This window comes from Dermatophagoides farinae, chromosome 6, assembly GCF_024713945.1.
Source record: "Dermatophagoides farinae isolate YC_2012a chromosome 6, ASM2471394v1, whole genome shotgun sequence".
Lineage (NCBI taxonomy): Eukaryota > Metazoa > Arthropoda > Arachnida > Sarcoptiformes > Pyroglyphidae > Dermatophagoides > Dermatophagoides farinae.
The window spans coordinates 2,508,753-2,530,396 of NC_134682.1; the positions used below are offsets into that span (position 1 = coordinate 2,508,753).

General features: G+C 31.0%; 6 protein-coding genes across 8 annotated transcripts in view; 4 read left to right on the plus strand and 2 right to left on the minus strand.

The window, feature by feature from the left end:
* The window catches only part of LOC124493662 (uncharacterized), a 75,088-nt gene extending 70,188 nt beyond the window's left edge, over positions 1-4,900 (plus strand). For both annotated transcript variants that reach the window (XM_075731886.1, XM_075731887.1), the window contains exons 5-6: positions 1,107-4,046; positions 4,119-4,900. In XM_075731886.1, coding sequence (XP_075588001.1) covers positions 1,107-4,019 — 2,913 coding nt within the window. In that variant the 3' untranslated portion in view covers positions 4,020-4,046; positions 4,119-4,900. The remainder of the gene's footprint in view (positions 1-1,106; positions 4,047-4,118) is intronic.
* Positions 4,901-5,173: 273 nt separating this feature from the next.
* PGS1 (Phosphatidylglycerophosphate synthase 1) lies at positions 5,174-6,880 on the plus strand. Its single transcript, XM_047056318.2, has 2 exons — positions 5,174-5,391; positions 5,454-6,880. Exons 1-2 carry the CDS (start codon positions 5,188-5,190, stop codon positions 6,717-6,719), a joined length of 1,470 nt encoding a protein of 489 aa, XP_046912274.2. The 5' UTR covers positions 5,174-5,187; the 3' UTR covers positions 6,720-6,880.
* Positions 6,881-7,436: 556 nt separating this feature from the next.
* On the plus strand, positions 7,437-9,938 carry LOC124493257 (diaminopimelate decarboxylase). 2 transcript variants are annotated; one of them, XM_047056326.2, is made up of 3 exons: positions 7,437-8,089; positions 8,161-8,592; positions 8,656-9,938. In XM_047056326.2, the coding sequence occupies exons 1-3, from the start codon at positions 7,921-7,923 to the stop codon at positions 9,675-9,677; spliced, it is 1,623 nt and encodes a 540-aa protein (XP_046912282.1). In that variant the 5' UTR covers positions 7,437-7,920; the 3' UTR covers positions 9,678-9,938. The 2 variants fall into 2 exon arrangements, with proteins under 2 accessions (XP_046912282.1, XP_075588005.1); XM_075731890.1 differs by having other exon boundaries at positions 7,521-8,089; positions 8,659-9,938.
* Positions 9,784-13,035, minus strand: Rat1 (5'-3' exoribonuclease 2 Rat1). The gene is made up of 2 exons (XM_047056577.2): positions 12,982-13,035; positions 9,784-12,919 (listed from the first exon to the last, which is right to left on the minus strand). The coding sequence occupies exon 2, from the start codon at positions 12,869-12,871 to the stop codon at positions 9,953-9,955; it is 2,919 nt and encodes a 972-aa protein (XP_046912533.2). The 5' UTR covers positions 12,872-12,919; positions 12,982-13,035; the 3' UTR covers positions 9,784-9,952.
* A 3-nt stretch (positions 13,036-13,038) lies between these two features.
* On the plus strand, positions 13,039-15,432 carry LOC124493500 (protein KRI1 homolog). The gene is made up of 2 exons (XM_075731888.1): positions 13,039-14,519; positions 14,595-15,432. Exons 1-2 carry the CDS (start codon positions 13,149-13,151, stop codon positions 15,423-15,425), a joined length of 2,202 nt encoding a protein of 733 aa, XP_075588003.1. The 5' UTR covers positions 13,039-13,148; the 3' UTR covers positions 15,426-15,432.
* A 9-nt stretch (positions 15,433-15,441) lies between these two features.
* LOC124494272 (putative ferric-chelate reductase 1 homolog) lies at positions 15,442-21,209 on the minus strand. The gene is given in 9 exon segments (XM_075731889.1): positions 15,442-15,805; positions 15,897-16,233; positions 16,309-16,395; positions 16,463-16,578; positions 16,663-17,166; positions 17,329-17,695; positions 17,792-17,899; positions 17,901-18,320; positions 20,811-21,209. Coding segments are annotated over 8 exon segments (2,142 nt in total). The 5' UTR covers positions 18,312-18,320; positions 20,811-21,209; the 3' UTR covers positions 15,442-15,593.
* Between the last annotated feature and the right edge of the window lie 435 nt (positions 21,210-21,644).

A 21,644-nucleotide genomic window follows, 5' to 3' on the forward strand; every position in this document is an offset into this window, starting at 1 on the left:
AAAAAAGAGTGCATCTTTGTGTGTGTGTGTGTGTGTATTATCAGTGATCAATGTTCAGTTTTTATTATTTGTTATTATAATTCTACACATTGCTGTTTTTTTTGTTGTTGTTTTTCAAATCAAAGATGTGATCTTTCGTTGTTTATGAAAAGTTCATGTATTTTTTTTTTGTTAATTCAAAATCTGATCTGAATTTTTAAGAAAAAAAAATTATTTTCCACTATTCACATCAATATTGATCGATCGATCGTTTGATTCGTTCGATTATAGTCATGTCACTTTTTTTTCTTGGTTTATTTTGCGACGAATTTTTTTTTCGATGCTTCTGTGATTCTTTCATAGATTTTGTATGCTTTTTCCTTTCTTTCCCTCTGCTGTCTTTCTTGAAAGTTTGTATGTTTTGTATGTTTATATTTAAAAGAAAAACCATCTTCATCATTAGTTTGTTGTGTATACACACAAAAAAAAATTGACGACGATGACTGGTTATATGGCTGAATTTTGTCAAAAAAAAACCAAACCAAACCAAACCATGCCAGACACACGAACAAAGAATGCAATCCAGCTTGTCAGCCAAAGTTCCAAAGTTCTGGCTTTCTTCTTCTTTTTTTTCGGTTTGTTTTTGATTTTCTCGATTGTTGATCATTGTTGCCATCGCAATCATCATCATCATCATCTAGATGATGACGACAAAGACATGGCCAAAATGTTTATTTTATAAGAATATTTTGATGAAAATTAAACTTTATGTGTTGTTGTTGTTGCTGTTGTTGGACACATTGAAAGACAAGCAAGCAATCATCATTTCAAGCCTGGCAATTTGTTATTTAGTTAAATGTCCCCCGAGAGAGAGAGAAAAAAAATGGCACATTATATTCGTTTCGTTGTTAGATTTTTGTTTATAAAAATTGTAAGAAATTCTTGTTTGTATACAATACACATATAACCATAAAAGAATATAGACCAAATGTCAACCACCACCACCACCACCCTCTTGGATTTGATGTAAACAACTAAAAAAAAAAAATGCAAATTCAAATTTCACTCATTCATGATTTTCGATGACAAAATCTAATCTATTCTATTTTTATTTGATAAATTTCTAGGATTCAATCGGTAACATTCTAACCAAATGGATAATCGTATCAAAAGAAGAGGAAATCTATATTATACAATTATTTCTAAAATTTCCGGAAACAAAAATGATTGCACAGAATTTCGTTATGAATGAATCGATGATGATGTCAACGGTACCATCATCATCATCATCATCAACAACAGCAACAACAACAATGAATAATTCCATAACATCACAATACTCAACACCTTCACCACTACCACCACCACCACAAATATCACCATCATCATCATCATCATCATCATCATCAACAACAACAACAACTACAGCAATCAATTCAACAATAACAACAGATTCATTATCATTAATGGTGAATGATAGTGCAATATTTAATAATCATCAAAATATTATTACAATGAATAATAAATTTTCATCATCAAATATCAATAATAGTAACATGAAAATCATCAATGATTATAATGAGCTTAAAAAATTTAATTCAAATGATTCAAATAATTGTAATATAATGAATAATAATTTAATTACAACCAATAAGAACAATAATAATAATAATAATAATGAAAAACAAACGATGGCAAAACAATCATTGAATCATTCAATCAAAATGGATCATCATCATCATCATCATGCAAATCATCATCAATTGTCAAAATATGATAAAAATGGAAAACATTCATCTTCATCTTCCACCACATCCACTTCATCATCTACTTCCGTTTCATCAAACCATCATCAACATAATAATATTCATGATTCATTATCTGATAAATTTAAACGTTCATCAAGACAACAACAACAACAACAATTAGCCAATGAATTGAACGAAAATGAATCGACAATGATAATTAAATCAGCCAAATTGAATAATAATAAAAATGATATGATAAATAGATCATCGACCAAAGAAAAGAATCAAATTCAAGTATCATATGATAATCTTAATAAATTGGATAATCTTATGATGGCAGCTGCAGCTGTTGGTGGTTGTGTATCACCATTCAATGAATTTTCATCAAAAAAATCATCAAAATCTAATAATGATCTTCACCTTCATCATCATCATGATGGTGGTCAATTTTTACCACCACCACCTCCCACCATAGGTGTTTCTGTATCAGCTGCAACTCCTACTTCACAACCACCACTACCACCACCACCGGCTACAGCAGCAGCCGTTGCTAATTCATTATTATCATCATTACCATCATTGGCAAATTTTTCACCATTATTAAATCCGGCTACATTATTGGCTGCAACAACTGATCCCAGTAAATTTCCGGGAGGACTTTCAGCCGCTGATTATTGTAAAATTGATCTCAACAATCCAAATGCTGCGGCGGCTGCAGCAGCTGCCGCAGCAGCAGCCGCTGCCGCTTTCAATAAAAATTTGGATTTTAGTTCCTTTACAGCCACGACAACAACATCAGCTGGAGCAACTTCTACCACTCCCAATAACAACAGTAATAACATGAATGTTAATGTCGATAATAATAATCGAAACAATAGTAATGATAATATCAATCCAAATACTGCAACCGGTGTCGAAACAATAATGAATCTAAGCCAACCGATTTCCGGTAGTGGTGGTAGTGGCAGCGGTAGTGGTGGCAAACGAAGTCATGGCCGTAATCATGATCGTCATCATCGTCATCATGATAAGAATAGTGGTAAACAATCCGGTGGTGGTAAACATTCACGTAAATCAAATCATCCAACTAAACGACGATGGGATCCATTAATATTATCATCATTGACAACAAACCCGACAACCGGAAAAAAACGTGTTCAATGTAGTGTTTGTCTAAAAACATTTTGTGATAAAGGTGCATTGAAAATACATTTCAGTGCCGTACATTTACGTGAAATGCATAAATGTACTGTTGATGGTTGTAATATGATGTTCAGTTCAAGACGTAGTCGTAATCGTCATAGTGCCAATCCAAATCCAAAACTACATACACCAAATTTCCGTCGTAAAATTAATCCACATGATGGTCGTACGGCTAATCCATATCCTATATTGCCACCACCACCAGGTGCATTATTCGGTATACCCGGTATGAATGGTGGTGTTATTACGAATCTGGAAACCTTAAATTCAACATTCAATGCTAGTACATCATCAGATCATTCACCAAAAACATCATCTGATTATGCAATTGATTTTAATTCAATGTCATCACATAGTTCAAGAGCAACACCTAATGAAGAAATTGTCGATGATGATGATGATGATGAACAATATAGTGATGGTGATGATGTTGGTCAAAGTGATGATGATGATGATACTACAATCACCACTGGAAGAGATATTGGTATCCGTGTAGCCGATATGGATGACGATGATGATGATGATGATGGTGATGATGATGATGAAGATGATATTTGTATTGATCTCTCATTTAAAGAAGATACTCATAACAATAATAATAATAAAAATACGGGAAGAAAACGTAAAAATTTTAATCCAATAAAATTCTCATTAAATAATAATAATAATGAACATTATCAGTATTTGTCCAGTGATGATGATGAAAATGATAATGACAATAATGATAATAATAATGGTCAATTGTCATCAGCATCATCATCATCTTCGTCATCACCTTCATCACCATCTTTATCATCAAGTGATACGGAAAATTATTCATCCGATCAAATCAATGTCACTAATAATAGTAAAAAAATCAAAATCAATACTGATGACAACGGTGATAGTAATGATGATAATGATGGTGGTAATCGAATCGTTAAAAATCATCGCCAATCCATTGTAGATGATGATGGTAAATCCAATAATAATCCTGATAATAATAATGATACCGATATCGATGTCAATGATGATAATGATGCTGTCGATGATAGTGATGTTAATGAAGAAAATAAAAACAAAGATCTCGATGATGACCAAAGAACATGATCAAAGAAAAAAAAACAACAAAAATTGGTATGTGTTATATTAATTGTTAATTATGTAATGTCATTTTTTTTTGATTATTTTCTTTTCTTCATATTTCAGATGACTGAATCATATCTTAATTCACACTCACTTTATTTAATTTATCGATTAAATCAAACTCATCATCATCATCATCATCATTTGTGGACATTGTGTATACATTTATTGTCGTTGATCAAATTTTTTCTCATTTCATTTTATCATCAGTGTTTTTTTTTTGTTCAAACACAAAATGATTTTGAAATTTTGTAGCTTTTAATTATATTCACTCAATCAATCAATCAATCAATCAGACACAATTTTTAACATCGTTGCCATCCTATCCTATCTAAATATATCTTTCAAATGTTTTAAATTTTCTTTTTTTGATATTCTACTATTATGTCCGATTTTAGTTTCTTTTTTTTCAATTTTTCTTTGTATCTTATACACCAAAAAAAACAACAACAACAAAAATTTATCCAATTGACCAACAAACACGGACGAATTGCACAGATTGAATTGATTTTCGCTGTTATCAATTTTTTTTTTCTTTCTGTCTATCTTCTCATTCCTTGGACATACTAATATATTAATAATAATAATGTAATGTTTACATAATTTACGAATTTTTTTTTCTTCAATTCAAATTAAATCTAACTCAATCGATTGATTCGATTTTGATTTATATATAGATTAGATTGACAATGTAAGATGCCATGACAAAAACCGGTATTATGTTTTTATCATCTTCATCATCATCATCATCATCATCAACGACGATCAACAATTGAATTCATTTGACATGTTTTTCTGCTCTATCTCTATTGACCAAAAAAAAAAAAAAAAAAAATTCAAGAAACATTTTTGATCCATCGCCGCCATATATACTTAATTTGTAAATTATAATTTTCTTTCTCTTTTTCTTTTGATTAAAAATAATTAAATGATGCTTTTGAAATGATAGTAGAACATTTTATTTTTGTCGTTTGAATCGTAATTGATTATAAATTGAAAAAAGTTAAATAATTTGGATTCAAATCCCAGAATGAACCCAATGCTGCCATCTAGTATCCAAGATGATTGATTTTGGATAAATCATATATGAAATATATATATATGCTCACATGGTTGATAATCATGATGCAACATGCGAATACGAATATCAATCACTGTTCATTGTTGTTGGTATAATCATATTCCAAAAGAATCGATCATTATGAAACGATTATTGGATTCGTTATGCGATTTGAATCTGTTATTGAATAAAAAATTTCAAGTACCAACTTTTCATGTACATTCATCGAATATATCGGTGATAAAAACACCAACAGATTTCTATGAAACTTTAAAGGTATTGATTTCGAATTTTTTGTTGCAAAAATGTTTAATTTTTTTTAAATTTCATCGTCGTAGAGCCTATCGGATCAATCCACGAAACGAATTTGCATATCATCATTATATATTGGAACAGATCATTTGGAACAAGATCTAATCCAAAGTTTTTCTCAGGCTAAATCAAAATCACCTGAGTTAAATTTAAACATTTTACTTGATTATAATCGTGCTACACGTGAAACACCGAAACCGGATCAACCCGGTTCATCAAAATCGATTCTATTACCATTGATAAATAAGGGAGCAAATGTAAATTTCTACCTCACACACGTAAATAGTCGGCATCAAAGATTTTGGCAACGTCCAAAATGGAATGAATTAATTTCTTTGCATCATATGAAGCTATACATTTTTGATGATAATATTGTCATAAGCGGTGCAAATTTAAGTGACCTGTATTTTACTAATCGTCAAGATCGATATATATTGATTCGTGATACACCGGCACTTTGTGATTATTTTGATCAATTAATTCAAACGATTGGAAAATTTTCACTCGAACTTAAATCGAATGGTGATTTTCAATTACATGATGATTGGAAATATGACCCAAGAAGATTTCTTCATCGATATCTATTCAAAATGGAAGCTCATAAAGCTATAAGGAAATTGAATGAAAATTTTCGAGATAAAACAAATTCCGATGATCAAACTGATGTTGATACAATTGTTTTTCCATTATTACAAATGAAAACTTTGAACATTCGGGATGAAGAAACATTCACCACAAGTTTATTTGATAACCAATGGCCTGATTCAACCCGATTCAACATAGCTACCGGATATTTTAACTTAGTACGAAAATACCAAGAAAAATTGACCGAAAATCCACAACTACCACCAACAACAATTCTCGTGGCTTCGGAAGAAGCTAATGGATTCTATCAGGGAAAAGGTCTTTTACGTTATGTGCCTTCTGTTTATACATATTATCTACGAAATTTTCTCCGACGAATCTCTACAATGTCCAATCCAAATCAGATTTCAATACGTTATTATAATCGATCAAAATGGTCATTCCATGGTAAAGGAATATGGCTACAAACACCCGAATATTATTTAACAATGGTTGGTTCCACTAATTTTGGTTATCGTTCCGTATATCGTGATAATGAAGCTCAATTAGTTATTGTCACACGAAACGATCAACTGAGGAAAGATTTTCAATCCGAATTTGTCAATCTAGTCCAACATAGCCATACGATTCGAAATTGGCAAACAGATCTACCACGAATACCGTTTCTAATACCATTCGTTGCAAGCATTTGTCGGACTTTATTCTGAAACGGACTTGTTCGCAAGTAGAGTACAGTCTGTCTGTATAGCTTTTTATAAATTGAATAATTGTATTAAATTGAATTCAATTAAAAAAAATCTGAATGAATTCAATGAAATATCCATTATAAATATGAAATGTCCATTTTGGGCATGTCAACATCATCTATGGTTATTATTATTGTCATATCATTATTCATCATATCATTATACGATAGTTTTTGTTGATTTCACGATTATCATCATCTTATTGATAATGCTGGTTATATATTTGAAATTAAACTTCATACAATGATAATAATTTATCAACCATTTCATTGCTGCTGCTGCTGCTGAAGCTGAACTATGACATTGATTTGATCGGATATTGAACCTTGGATTGTTGTTGTTCGCTTTTTTTCATCACGACGTTTATCATTAAATGCCCCCCAAAAAAATAAAATAAGATACATTTGAAAATTTGGAATCGAAAAAAAATCAATTTATTGACTAACTTACTGGCTGACTGATGCGGCTCATCGATCAACAAAACATTCACGTATTGATAATATAAATACCATCATCGATTTGATTTATTCGTTCACTCTCGAATCTGTATCGAGGTTTATTTTTTTTTATCATCACATATTTTTATGCCGTTTGATGTGTGATGTTGATTTTGTGGTAAACAAATGAAATTTTTTTTTTCATTTATCTCTTTCTTGTACTCCTATCCGACACATTGTCATTGACAAAAACATAAACCAAACCGAAAAAAAATCTATTTTGTTCCTCTTTCCATTTATTTCATTTAATAATCAACAGAAAAAAAAATCGAATCAAATCAATGATTATCAATGGAAAAAAAATTGAAAATAGTGAAATGTTACCAGTAGCGTATCTTATTAGCATGAAATTATTATCAATATTCGATTGTTATTATTTTCGAATGATCTGGTTTTTCATTTTTTTTTTCGTTGCTTTTCCACTCGATTCCAACTTTTGATTAGACGGCCATTCATGCACACCCCACTAATAGCCGCCATTGATTTTTTTTACGATCATTTCAGGAGCAATTCGAATTTTTTTTCTCTTTTTTTCGATTGGTGTTTATTATTTGTTTGGTTGCAATCATAATCATCATTTAATAATTATAGACCAATTTTCAAGATCATCATTTTAAATCAACAACATCAACAACAACAACAACATCATCATCAACAACAACAATATGGCTGAAAAAGAAGATGGTGGAATCATGGGACAAATTCGACGATTATCACGTCGACTTTCAGGTAATATCCTGTCGGCCGATCCAAAAGATGTTCGTGCATATATGTCCCATAATGAAAGTAAACGTAACATTTATAGCTATGATAATGAAGATCAATTAAGAATTGGTAAGTTTGTTCATCAATTGTGTTTGGTTTACTGTTAGTGTTCGCCATTAATATTTCAATCAATTTTTCAGGCGGAATTCTTCTCAAAGATTTGGCTGAAGAATACGGTACACCACTTTACATTTATGACATTAATCGAATCTATGATAATTACAATCTATTGGCTGGAGTATTGAAAACAAAGAATTTTCTGCTTAGCTATTCAGTACGAGCGAATTCAAATCTAGCCATATTGAATATTTTTTCAAGATTAGGCTCTGGATTTGATGTTGCTTCGGGTGGTGAAATTGCTCGTTGTTTAGCTGCCGGTGTTGATCCATCACGGATAACGTTTAGTGGATGTGGAAAGACAAACGATGAAATTGATTTGGCCATAAAATCGGGTATCTATTGTATAAACGCTGAATCATGGGATGAATTGAATCGAATCGAAAATGTTTGTGTCAAATATAACAAGATTCAGAATGTTTCGATTAGAATTAATGCTGATACACATTCTGAAGGTAATTTCTTTTTAATTGAATGAATGAATTGTAATTTGAATAATTCTTACTATTATTAATTAGGAGCAATGAGTCCAAGTTTACATGGTCATTCGACCACAACCCAATCGAAATATGGTGTTCCGATTGCCGATGCATTGGAAATTTATTCTCGTGTAAAGGCTTCATCAACAATGCGAATCAAAGGCATTTCATGTCGTGTTGGCACACATGTAACACATTTGGAAAGCTATCTGGAAATTCGTGACAGATTGTTGCATTTAGCTGATGAATTACGGCAAGAATCAAAAATCTGTGTCGAACATATTGATTTCGGTGGTGAATTCGTGGGCAATCTGAATGCAATGAATGCCGATGCAACGGAAATTTCGAATTGGATTGAAAAAATAGCTTCACCAATTTTGGAACGTGGACTCAAATTAGTGTTAGATCCGGGTATAAATTTTATGGCCGATGCTGGTGTGTTATTGACGAAAATCGAATACGTTAAAACGAATACAAGCCATTCGAAAGAATCGTACGGCGGTACATCACCAAAGACCGGTTCATTTATCAGTTCACATGCTGGCCATCATTTGAAACATCATTCAACAAAACGTACATTTGCCGTTGTTGATGCTGGTTTTAATGATTTTGTACGTACAGCTATGCTTGGTCAAAATCATCATATTGTGCCTGTTCATCAACAACAATCCGTAATGGTCGCTGGTGTAGCATCAGATTTTAAATACGATATTGTAGGCCCAATAACCGATGCTGCCGATGTTTTTTGTCGAGATTTTTCATTGAACTATAAATTAGCAGCCGGAGATTATTTAATCATTTCGGATGCCGGTTCATATGGTTCATCAATGTCGAGTAATTTTCAATCACGAAATAAATTGGCAGAAATTTTAATCATCGAACGACAACCGATTGTCATACGTGAACGACAAAAATATGAAGAACAATATTCAAATGAAAAATTGGTACCAGAATTAAAATTGAATTCATCGAAAATAATTGAAGAGGCTGAATCACAAGAAGAATTACTTCAACAATCGACAACCAATATCGATGAAGGAGATAATGAGAATAAAGAATAGAAAAAAAAATCGATCAAAACAATCGATTTGCTTCCGCAATTTTTTGAACACTATCACGGGCATTTACTGATATATATCTTATATATTCATTTTGATAGTAGATTATTTAGATTGAGTGAATATTATATATTTTTTATTATTATTATTTCAGAGAAAAAAAAATCCCGCCCACAAAATAAGATTGATTAATTATTTGAATACATTCAATTGATTGAATTCATTTATTTATATAATTAAATGAAAAAAAAGAAACGAAAAAAATGAATGAATGTGAATCAACGATGAGATCGATTTGATGAATTTCCATATGAATGTGGATAACCTCGGCGTTGTTGTTGTTGCTGTTGTTGTTGTCGTGGACGATTAACATAATCACTTGTATAATATGATGAGAATCCTGATGTTTGTGATGGTGGTGGTGGTGGTGGTGCTGTTGAATATCGACTATTATTATAATAGTTTGATGATGATTGTTGATTATAATTCTGATAATAACTTCCAGTACTATAATGATTCTGTTGTTGTTGCTGCTGTTGGCTATAATAGCTTGATGATGAATAATTTGATTGTTGTTTGGGTGGATTACTATTAGAATAATGATGATGATTATTATTATAACCAGAATTTCGATTTGCATGTTGTTGCTGATTATATCGATTATTAGTATCGGAATATCGATTATCAGATGGATATTGTTGTAAATTATACTGTTGATGACGATAATTTTGATATCCATATTGATTATGATATTGTTCATGACGATATTGTTCACCACCATGTTCTTTTTGTACTAATCTTTCAATCATTCGATGACCACTGCTAGCTACATTTGCAAGATCTGAACGTCGATTCATACCGATAATTGGACGATAACGTTCGAATTGATCAAGATCCTGTGGTCGAAGAACCGTATCCGGTTTTCGTGCATTTTTCAACATTATGGCAGGAAAGATAAATTCTTTTGAATAGGTTGGATCATAAAATTCACAACATAATGTCTGTGAATAAATCATTGAAAAGCTTGAACTTTTCTTTAATGAACCGGATATTAAATTCGGTTGTGATTCAGCGGCTGGTATAGCTTTTGATTTCGAATCTCCATCATCATTATCATTGTTTTCAGCGGCGGTTCCATTTTCAATTACATTTTGAATATTATCAGAAAGAATTGAATGTTTTTTCGATGTAAAAATCAGATGCGAACCATGACAATTACGGCGTTTTTCACTTTCAGTAAGATCTTTGTATACGGTTTTCAATGCTGCAAACAATCGTTCTTCATCAATGAACGGTAATAATGCAACACCCATCCATGCAGCTTTTTTACCATTCAAATCAATCTTGAATGTTGTTGGATAGAAATCAATGATTGGTGAATCATTACGTGACATAAGTTCACGCCATGTAGGTGGTAGATTTTTTGATGATGCAGCTGGAAATACGCTCATCAATTGTTCCAACGGCTTGAATGGTTTTGCCGTACGATCGAATTCAACATTGATTTGTTCGATATTTTTAAAATCACTTGCAAAACATGCATAATGAAATGGGAAAAACCATTTCCAATCTGGACAACCTTGATAATAGTAAAGCATAACCCAACAAAGTCCAATAAAATATTCATCCGCAACTTGTTTGCTAATTTTATCCACTGATTCGACACCGAATTTATGTTTATAATAACGTTCTTTCCATCCATCATTATGTAATTGAACAAGATCTTCAGGTCCATCATCATCATCTGAATCATCGCGTTTTCGTTTTATTGATGATGAAGTTTCACCATCATTCGGTTTGATTAACATTTGTTCTAATTTATGATTGGCTGCTGCTGCTGAATTAGATCCTACATCTTTATATGCCATACGTACTTTGTAAGCTTCTTCTCTTGGATTATTGAATGTTTCGGGCCGTTCTGAACGTCCAACCGCTTCTGGTTTCATCCATCGTAAATCCTGTTCAGCTTGCATTAATTTTCGTCGTTTATTTCGTTCTTTAAAATTTTGATCATTCTGCTGTCGTTGTTTAAAGATTCCATCCTCATATTCACCCAATTCTTGTAGTACTAATTGTACACGATGTTTATTAACATAACCATTTTTCGTAAGATACATATCTTGTGGATCTGGATATGCTTCCATTACATATTTATAGATTTTTATCAGACGATCAATTGCATTCTCACGAATTTCCAACGATGGTAAATGTGGTAGAAAATCATTGCCGACAAAAAAACATAGAAACACATAATCATCGATGAAACGTTCGAAATTCAATTGAACACTTGTGTTTGATTTACATTCTTTTTCTAGATATTCTCGTAGAACATTCAAACGAATGTAAATGAATTCCGTATCAGCAGGTCTAATCTGTTCCTCTTCGGGTTTTGGTTGTCCGGTACAATCTTTTAGCTCATGACCAAGTTGACCACAAAGATCACATGGTCGTGGTTGATTCGGTTTAAATTCTTCACGTAATATCGTAAAATTTGGTTCATGTGTAGCTAGACCCAACATGATAAGGTCAGCGTCGGCACCATAAAGACAGTGTGAAAGATTTGCATCAAAATTTTTATCCGCTTTTTGACGTCGAATATAGTCCATAATTTTATGTTCACCTTCACCCGGTACGGATGAATCACTTAGAATGATAACTAAATCTTTGGGCCATATCGAATGTGGATCATCATAATCATCGCTTAGTTTACGATTAATCCAACTACGTAAAGCTTCACTTAGATTGATCATAAAATCTGTACCAGGTGTAATAACATTCGAATCAAAATGAGCTGAATCTTCTTTTTCGGGTACTTCGATTCCACGTGCCAACAATTCATCTTTAACCTTTTGTACTTGAATCAATTTTTCATATGATTCTTGTGCTGCACGAAATCTTCGTGAACGTTGCTGATTCATTTTTGCACGTGGTGCTACACCATCGACGGCCATGTATACTAATTTTTTTGGTTTCACAATTTTCATTATATTCTCAACATATTCAAAAATGGCCAAAAACATTTCTTCTTCATTCGCTGGTGGTGGCTTGTTTTCCGGATGACTACAAGGATGAATGATGCCATTCATATCGAGATAAAGATTATCGAAATGATATTCGCCTTTAACACCATCATCACATTGTACTACGATTGATGGATATTTTTTCGATAACCATCGGAAAAATGCTGGAACTCCCATTTTTGACAAGTTTTTCGAAAAATTTTTTAAATCTTTAATCAAATAATTCTAACGAGAACAAAAAATTTCTATGATTAATATTCAATTGAAAATGAAAGAAATTTAATTACCCGAACAATTAGAAAATGGCCAAATTATAACACAAAAAAATAATAAACAACATAATCTATGAATGGACCATTACTCCACGTGCATTTTTAACTCAAGAATTATTCTTGTTGATGATAGAATCGATATTTGATTTTCAAATGTTTGTAAATTGAATCAAATCTGCAGAATGACATCATTTCAAAAAGAGAAACTTTTTGATTCAGATCACGATGATGATGAGAATAATAAATTATTTTCAAATGATCATCCATCACCATCATCATCAACATCGACGCTCGTAATTAATACGGAAAATTCTTATGCACAAAAATATGATGATTGGCGCCGTAAAGAAGAGTTACAAAAATTAAAAGATAAATATGGTGATAATCTTGATATTATGTCTGAAATCGATGATGATGATTCAGGTGCTGGATCCAATTCAAGCAATGAATCCACTAGTGATGATGATGATGATGATAGCAGTGAATCATTGTCCGAAGATCCATTCGATGATGATTTTTTCGCTGTATATTCAGCATTAAAAAATAAAGAATCAAAAATTTATGATAAAAATTTCAAGTTTTTTACCAAAGAAGATGATAAAGAAGATAAAGAATCTAAAACTAGCCCGAAACAAGAAGAAAAAAAGCTAACCCTACAAAAATATCATGAAAAATTGATTGAAGAAAAGAAAGGCATTACCGAAGAAGATGAATCAATGATGATGATGAATAATGAATCAAATGATGAACAACAACAACCTGAAGGCTATTATGAAGAACTTTATAATATCCGTAAAGATATTAAAAACATGTTCAAAGAAAAATCTGATCAAAATGATGATGACGATGGTGATGATTTATTTTCGATCAAAAATTCTGATAAAACTCTGAAGAAGAAAGAAACTAAACCAAAATCAATGCCTGAATTTTGGGCAGATGATCAAAAACTTGATGAAGATGAAAAATTCCTAAAACAATATGTTTTGAATGGTGGATATGTGCCTGTAACGTTAGATTCCAAAAATCGTTTAGATCGATATAAAAATGTTGATAGCCATTTCAAAGTTGTCGATCAATATACTAGCCCAACCGAGCAGCCAGAAAAATTTTCAGTTGCCGAAAATATTCGAAAAACTTTAGAAGTTCCAAAATTTCATTATGAAGAACCAGATGCAACGATCATTAAACGTTATCCACGTAATATTAATTCTATACGTGATACAACTGTCGTTAATGATAAAAAATCCAAACGAGCCGAAGCCCGTGAACGAAAAAAAATGGAAAAAGAACAAGAATTAAAACGTCTTCGTAAAATGAAACGTGAAGAAATTGAAAAGAAAGTTGAGACATTGAAATCGGTTTCTGGCAATGACCGGCTAGATCTGAAAGATATCGATCTTAATGTTATTATTGATGATGAAAATGATTTTGATGCTGATAAATATGATGAAAAAATGAAATTATTATTCGGCGATGATTATTATAATAATTCAAATGCTGAATCGGATTCTACTAAGCCTGTGTTTAACTATGTTCCTGAAATTGATGATGAGGTAAGCTGTTGTTGCTCTAGATTTTTTTTTTTTTTTTTTTTTTTGATTTTAATCTAAATATTATTTAATTTTTAGCTCGATGAAGAAATGAATGCAGAGATTAATAATAATGGCAATAGGAAGAAAAGAAAGAAAAATAAACGAGAAATCAAACAACATAAAGATATTATGGCCGATGATGATATTGGATTATATGATGATATTGTTGGTGGTGATTTGGCCACCCGTTTCCGTTATCGTATGGTTGAACCAAATGATTTTGGTCTTACCGATGAAGAGATATTGCTTGCCGATGATAAAGAATTGAATCGTTGGTGTTCATTGAAAAAAATGACACAATATCGTTCAAAAGAACATGAACAATATGATAGAAAAGTTTATCAACAAAAATCACAGAATTCGGAATTGAAAAGAAAAATTCTTAAAAGTATTTATGGTGATAATCCAAATAATGATGACAACGACAATGAGAGTAATATTATGTCAAAAAGTAAAAGTAAAAGAACGTTATATCCAATTGCTAATCAATTATCAGATGATAATGATGAAAAGGTTAAAATAGATGACCATGATCCATCAGCTAATGGTAGTGATACAAAAATTGATACGGTGGAAATTAAAACGACTACGAATAAACGCAAAAGAAAACGGCGAAACCATAACAAAACAAAACATCCAGAATCATTATCATCAGATAAAGTCATTGAGCAACAACAACAACAAAAACAATCATCAAACGGTGGAATTGAACAACAATTGGTGAAAAAATCAAGAAAAAGACGTCGATCAAATAAGAAACAAAATGATTCAAATGGAACCACCAATGAAATTGCAGGTGTTAGTGTTCAAAGGCTAAAAGCATATGGATTAAGTAATCGAGAAATGAAACGAATGCGAAAGAAATAAATGTATAATATGCAGGTTTTCTTTTCTTTTTTTTAATTATAAAAAACAACAATAACAATAAATGATGATGAAGATGAATGAATATAACATGACAATTTTTTTATATATATAGAACAAATATATGTTAAAATACACACACTTATACGATAAAATATTTTTTTTCTCAAATTAAATTAAATTTTTAATCATCGATGGTATTGCAATGAATATTGCAAGTATAGTGGCCAAAAATCCAATCAATAGAATATAAATTGCCAATAAAAAGTAACGAATTGATGATGATGATGATGATGATTGATTGTGACGATGATTATTATTACCATAAATATGTCGTTGATTATGATGATTATGCATTTCATGCATAGCAATATCCGGAGATTCTATGATGATGAAAAAAAAAAAAACAAAAAAATGAATTGTAATTATTTTATATTCATAAAATTTTTTTTTCATAACAAATCAAATTATTACTTAAACCATTTGATGTAGCCAAAGCAGCCATCGATGATGATGATGATGATGATGATGTACAAAATGAATGAAATTGAAATAATAAATGTAAAACAACATGACAAAGTATCCAAACAATAGCTATGTACAGGAATGAATCGGAAAGATTTGCAAGTTTAAGTTTACTTGCCAATAGAATGGCAGCAGCAGCCGTAATTTGACCGGCAGTACCGCCGAACCAATGTGCCCAATTGAATAGCCAACGTTTTGATGTGCCGGGATGTGGTCGAAACAAGGCACCAATCGGTTGTAGTATGGCCAATGTAAATGCAATTGAACCGAAAATTTGATGAAATCCCTAAAAAAAATTATTAATAGAAATAAGATTAATAAATTGACAAATAAAATAATGAAAATTAATATATATACTGACCACACGATATTCGCCAATATAATAAAATATGCAAATCTGTGCAATAATCATCAAACAGATGCTAAATATCATTAGACTACGATGAAACTATTATTCAAAGACAGATTAAACAAATTAATTTAATATATAATTCTTGTGAGTATCGAATCCATACCGCAAACCAGATTTGTACACCACAAAGTAGACGACCAGGCCAGGCTTGTTTAAAATAACGTGCCAATGTAATGGCAATTGGTACCATGCCAAACCATGCAATCAACATAAGACATCCTAAATTTTTTTTTTTTTTTGGAAATAATAATAATTCAATGAATGAATCCATTAATCGATGAATGAATAAATGTTTTTTTTTACCATGTACACGAATCAATACTGTAAGATCTTTGACCTGTAGACTACCGGCAATGATTGATGATAGATTTACTGGTTCTGATGTTCGTAGCTTCAAATCATGATATTCTTTATGATTTTGTTCACCATCATTATCATATGATCCGGTCGCTAGAAATATATGATATGATCGTTTTGAAATATCATAATCTTTATTTCCAATCCTGAATTGTCGTTTTAATCGCCATTTACAATGAACAATACCATCGATAAATTGTCCCGTTTGTTCTTGAAGAATATCCATTCTTTCACGCTTAGATAATGGTTCATTTGATTTGCCAATGTTATGACTTAGATCCACCATGACACGGCCATTTGAATTGACTAGACAATCGACAACAAAATCGTTGCCCATACGATTATCATCGGACAATGCCATTGAATAATATGAATTGGCCATCGATGATGATTGTTTTGATGGTTTAGCTTGTAAGCTAAAATTATTTTCACCATTTTCATTCTTCCAAACTGTCATTGGTCAAATTAATCAATAAAAAATAAATAGAAAAAAACGGATAATAAATGATTAAATCACATTGGGCTGTCAATTGACTTTTGTATTGTATTAGAAATCGAACGTGAATTGGAAAATAGCAATTGAATGAAAGAAACAAATAAACAAAAACAAACCTGACATTAATGCACGACAGGATTTACTGCCAATACAATTGCCATTATCATCATCATCATTATTGGCCAATCCAATACATAACCGGTTCAAACATTGATCATAATCAATATCGAATGATTGCATTTTTGCGCCAGACATTGGCTGATCAATTGGTTGATTATCGATCAATTTCGAATACATTGATTCATCTGTACTGTGGCCACGATAGAAATAGATTGGTTCAGAACGAATTTCATTCCAATAAGCTTGTTTTACTTGTACAACAGTTGCTTGAAAATAAAGGCTACCATTAAATGTTTGACTATATGGTATCCATCTTGCTAATACACGGGTTTTTGGTTCACCATCTGAATGTGTCCATGTATTCTGTCAGATTAAAAATGATTATTAAAACATGAAATGTGTGAAATTCAACAATAACAGATTAGATTGTTGAAATGTGTTTTCAAAAAAAAAACTTACATGTACATGTGATAAACAACTTTTCGTTATTGTGTTGTTTGTCAAACGTTCGAAATATCCATCATCAATTATTTGATTATCAACATCATCGCCAAGATGATTTCGTAAGTGCTTGTACAATAAAGCCGGCAAATGTAACATGTGCTGTTGCCTGAAGTTCAATGGAGATTATTTGCTGTGAATGTCGACGATCATTTATTATATTCGTGGTTAATTTATATGGTGCCGGTGTATTCTGTCGGCTACCATGACCCGGTATCATTGTTGTACAAACTTTTTGATTATTTGGTGCACCACTACTATATGCTTCGATGGTCATAAATGAATTCATTAAAATGAATGTGGCCAAAACTATGGTAACTAACATTGTCTTAATGAAAGCCATGGCTGTCGGAAACAATAAACAACAATAATGATGTTGATGATGATACGATGCAAAAGAAATGATCACGTTTTGTCGTTGTTGTTGTCCATTTGAATATTGTCGATAAGAATGGTCGATTTGATTATTTGAATACATTGAAAATGGCTTATGAGATGGCCAAATGAATGAATTGGATTGAAATTGGTGATGGGAGGGCCAAAAAAAAATTAAATTTCAAGAAGCAATAAAATTGTGCTAAAAGGAGAATTCTATTTTATCCTGGCAAACAAACAAACAAACAAAACAAAACAAAACAAACTAAAACGAAAGAGAAAAGAAAAGAAAAACAAAAATGATTCAAAACACAAAAATAGAAAATGGTCAAACACAATCGATATATATTGATATATATAAATGAATGAATGAATCTACAAATGTCCTTCACAGATATAAATAAAAATAATTATGTTAGGTAATCTCAATTGGTCAGTGAGAGAGAGAGTGAGAGATTGAAATCTATTGTATAAAATGAATGACAAATCCAATGATTGAATGTGTCATCATTGCACGTGCAATATGGATAATATATAAATATATATAAAAAGAGGGAAAAAAACCCAAATGAAATTTTCCGCAAAAAATTTTCTTAAATGCCACTATGATTCGAATTTGTTGTAAAATCAAATCGAATCAAAATTTAAAATGAAAAAAAAATAATAATAATTTCGATGACATCATCATCATTATTATATCATCTCATCATCATAGGCATTATATATGTCAAACATTTCCAGATTTAAGGTTACCAAAAAAAAAAAAATAAAAAATTTCATCTTTATTTTACATTGAATTGCATGAATATCATCATGCTATTGTTGTTGTTGTTGTTGTTGTCAATTATATAATCAAAAAAAAGACAGAAAAATCATTGAAACCGAAAATTTTTTTTCCCTATTATTATAATGATGATGATGATGGTCATTACGTCGAAAAATGAAAATCATTTTCTACAAGACCAATAAATAATAATAATTGTGCGACGATGACGACGACGACGACGACCACCACCACCAACAACAACATCAGCAGCAGAAAAGTCCTTTTCCTTTTTCTCGTTTGTAGTTGCTGTTGTTTTTTTTTCAAGGTAAATTTTCTAATTCTCAGAAAAAAAAATCGATCAAATTGTTGTTAGCAACAATGTCACACACACACACTTGAACACGCACACATTGTCACCACATTTAATATTGTTGAATGAAAAAAAAACACCGATCATTTTTTTTTTTTTTTTTTGATTGACACTGTGCAGTGTTAATCGTCTTCGTTGTGTTTGTGTTTTGAAGGTTGAAAAAAAAATAATTTTTGAAAATCTAATTCGATTGATTGACCCTTGATGCAGATTCATTCATTCATTTATTTATCGATATTATAATTAGACAAAAATGATTCATTATGGATTATCTGGCAATGGCTTACCTCTCTTTTCTTTTTTCAATGAATATATTTTGGATAAATGATCAATACACACACAAACACACTTGAATGATTTTTGATCTTGATCTTTTCTCTTATTTTCTTGTTCTTGAATGATAAAACCACAATTAAAAACAAGATTTTAATTACTGTTGTTTGCTGTTAATTACCTTGATGAAACAAAAAAAAATTGTTGTGATTAAATGAGAGAAAAAAAAATATCTGATCTGTTGATAGAAATGAAGGCAAATGAATAAAATTCTATCAACCAAATCTAACGAAATGAAACACTAACAAAACAGAAATTCAGTTATTTTTGGTTGATATTGGCAACCGTTTTAGAATTTCAAAGATGAATTTCTGTTTTGGTTTTCTAGTTTGGCATGCATGCAAATAGACAAACACATATAAACGGAGAAAGATGACGGTGAGAAACAAATCAAGTAAATGACACGAATTATAAACACGAAAAAAAAACGAATTGAAAATTAATCAATGAAAAAAAAAATGAAATGAAATCAACAAATGATGGGATGAATGAATGAATCATTCAAATTTGAATGCAATATAGATATATTGAAAACCAGTAAAGAGATAGAGAGAGCGAATGTTGAATGTCGAATCAATTGGCCTGAATCAATTCTCTTTTTCCCGGCTCAATAGGCGAAACATTTTTGAAATTAAAATGGATGAATGAAATAATGATAACAAATTATTGCTTCCATCATCATGTATCATAAACAAAAGAATGAAAAAAAAACGAAAAGAAATGATTGATTCATTCAACAATAAAAAAAATAATAATGATTATCATCGCTGTAATCAAATTATAAATTGAGATTCAGACATGTGGAGAGATTGGACAATCAACAACAACAACAACAACCACAGCTATGATATAGGAAAAATTTCGATAAAAAAACGAAATGAGGATTTAAAGAAATCATCAATGACAATTATAAACAAGGATTTAACTGGTTTTTTTTCGCAGTGATTATCGTCATCAAAATTATATATACACATAGTCCAAACAACAACAACAACAAACTAGCAATTTAATTTTTTTTTTTTTTTTTTTTGAAAAACATTTTGAAACATTGAAATTTCAATGTTAATGTTGCTGAATAGATTGGAGAATATATAACGTATTTTATTCTGTAGAAAAAAATTTTAAAAACTTACTTGTTGTTTATTTGATTTCAAAAATGAAAATTGATCAAAATGATATATAGTTTTGATGAGTTTATCGGATCATTATTTTTTCTGTTTGTTTAATAATAGTCAAATGAATTGAATTTTCCGTAAATACACACACACACACACACATTACTGATGATCAGTTCAATGAGAATGTATGGCTTCATACACACACACACAAAAAAAAACAATGAACGGCAATCAATCAATCAATAAAATATTGGCAACGTCGACTATTGTTGATTGTTTCATTCATTTTCAAATAATTGTTCTCTGAATGAATGAATGAATGTTTTAAACACAAGAAAATTTTGTTTTTTTAGTCGGCGCGCCGTTAAAAATTTTTTTTTTTTGCCGTGTGTTGGTGTGTGTGTGTGTTGAGTCTACATTTCATCGATATAATAATTGTCGAAGACTTTATTTTTTTTCTGAATACAGGCATTTAGAAAATCTATGTGCTGCTCACCATTTACTATTCAAAATTACCACCACCACCACCACTATTCTATCATCAAACACACCAAACTGGCTTCAACAACAACAACAACAACAGCAAAAATCTTCGGAATGATGATGATGATTGTAGATGCAATGAGAATTGTTTCGAATTGAATCATTGGACAACGATGACTGTGATGAAAAAAAAACAGGATCCATACAAAAAGTTGTTTATTGTGGCCAAATTTTTGTTTGGCCAAAACAACAATAACAACAATGATTATGGTGATGGTGATGGCCATACAAAACAATCATCATAAAAATTAATAGCGAAATGGTGTGTGTGCGTGTGTGTTTGGCCAAACAATAGTATTATACATC

What these genes read in the sequence shown, in the direction of transcription:
- PGS1 (XM_047056318.2), top strand. Translation starts at nt 5,188, where the DNA reads ATGCGAATACGAATATCAATCACTGTTCATTGTTGTTGGTATAATCAT. An exon ending in ATTTCTATGAAACTTTAAAG is followed by an intron (nt 5,392 to 5,453) that starts GTATTGATTTCG and finishes TCATCGTCGTAG; the next exon opens with AGCCTATCGGATCAATCCAC.
- Rat1 (XM_047056577.2), bottom strand. Translation starts at nt 12,871, where the DNA reads ATGGGAGTTCCAGCATTTTTCCGATGGTTATCGAAAAAATATCCATCA.
- LOC124493500 (XM_075731888.1), top strand. Translation starts at nt 13,149, where the DNA reads ATGACATCATTTCAAAAAGAGAAACTTTTTGATTCAGATCACGATGAT. An exon ending in TTCCTGAAATTGATGATGAG is followed by an intron (nt 14,520 to 14,594) that starts GTAAGCTGTTGT and finishes TTTAATTTTTAG; the next exon opens with CTCGATGAAGAAATGAATGC.
- LOC124493257 (XM_047056326.2), top strand. Translation starts at nt 7,921, where the DNA reads ATGGCTGAAAAAGAAGATGGTGGAATCATGGGACAAATTCGACGATTA. An exon ending in TGAAGATCAATTAAGAATTG is followed by an intron (nt 8,090 to 8,160) that starts GTAAGTTTGTTC and finishes TCAATTTTTCAG; the next exon opens with GCGGAATTCTTCTCAAAGAT. An exon ending in TGCTGATACACATTCTGAAG is followed by an intron (nt 8,593 to 8,655) that starts GTAATTTCTTTT and finishes ATTATTAATTAG; the next exon opens with GAGCAATGAGTCCAAGTTTA.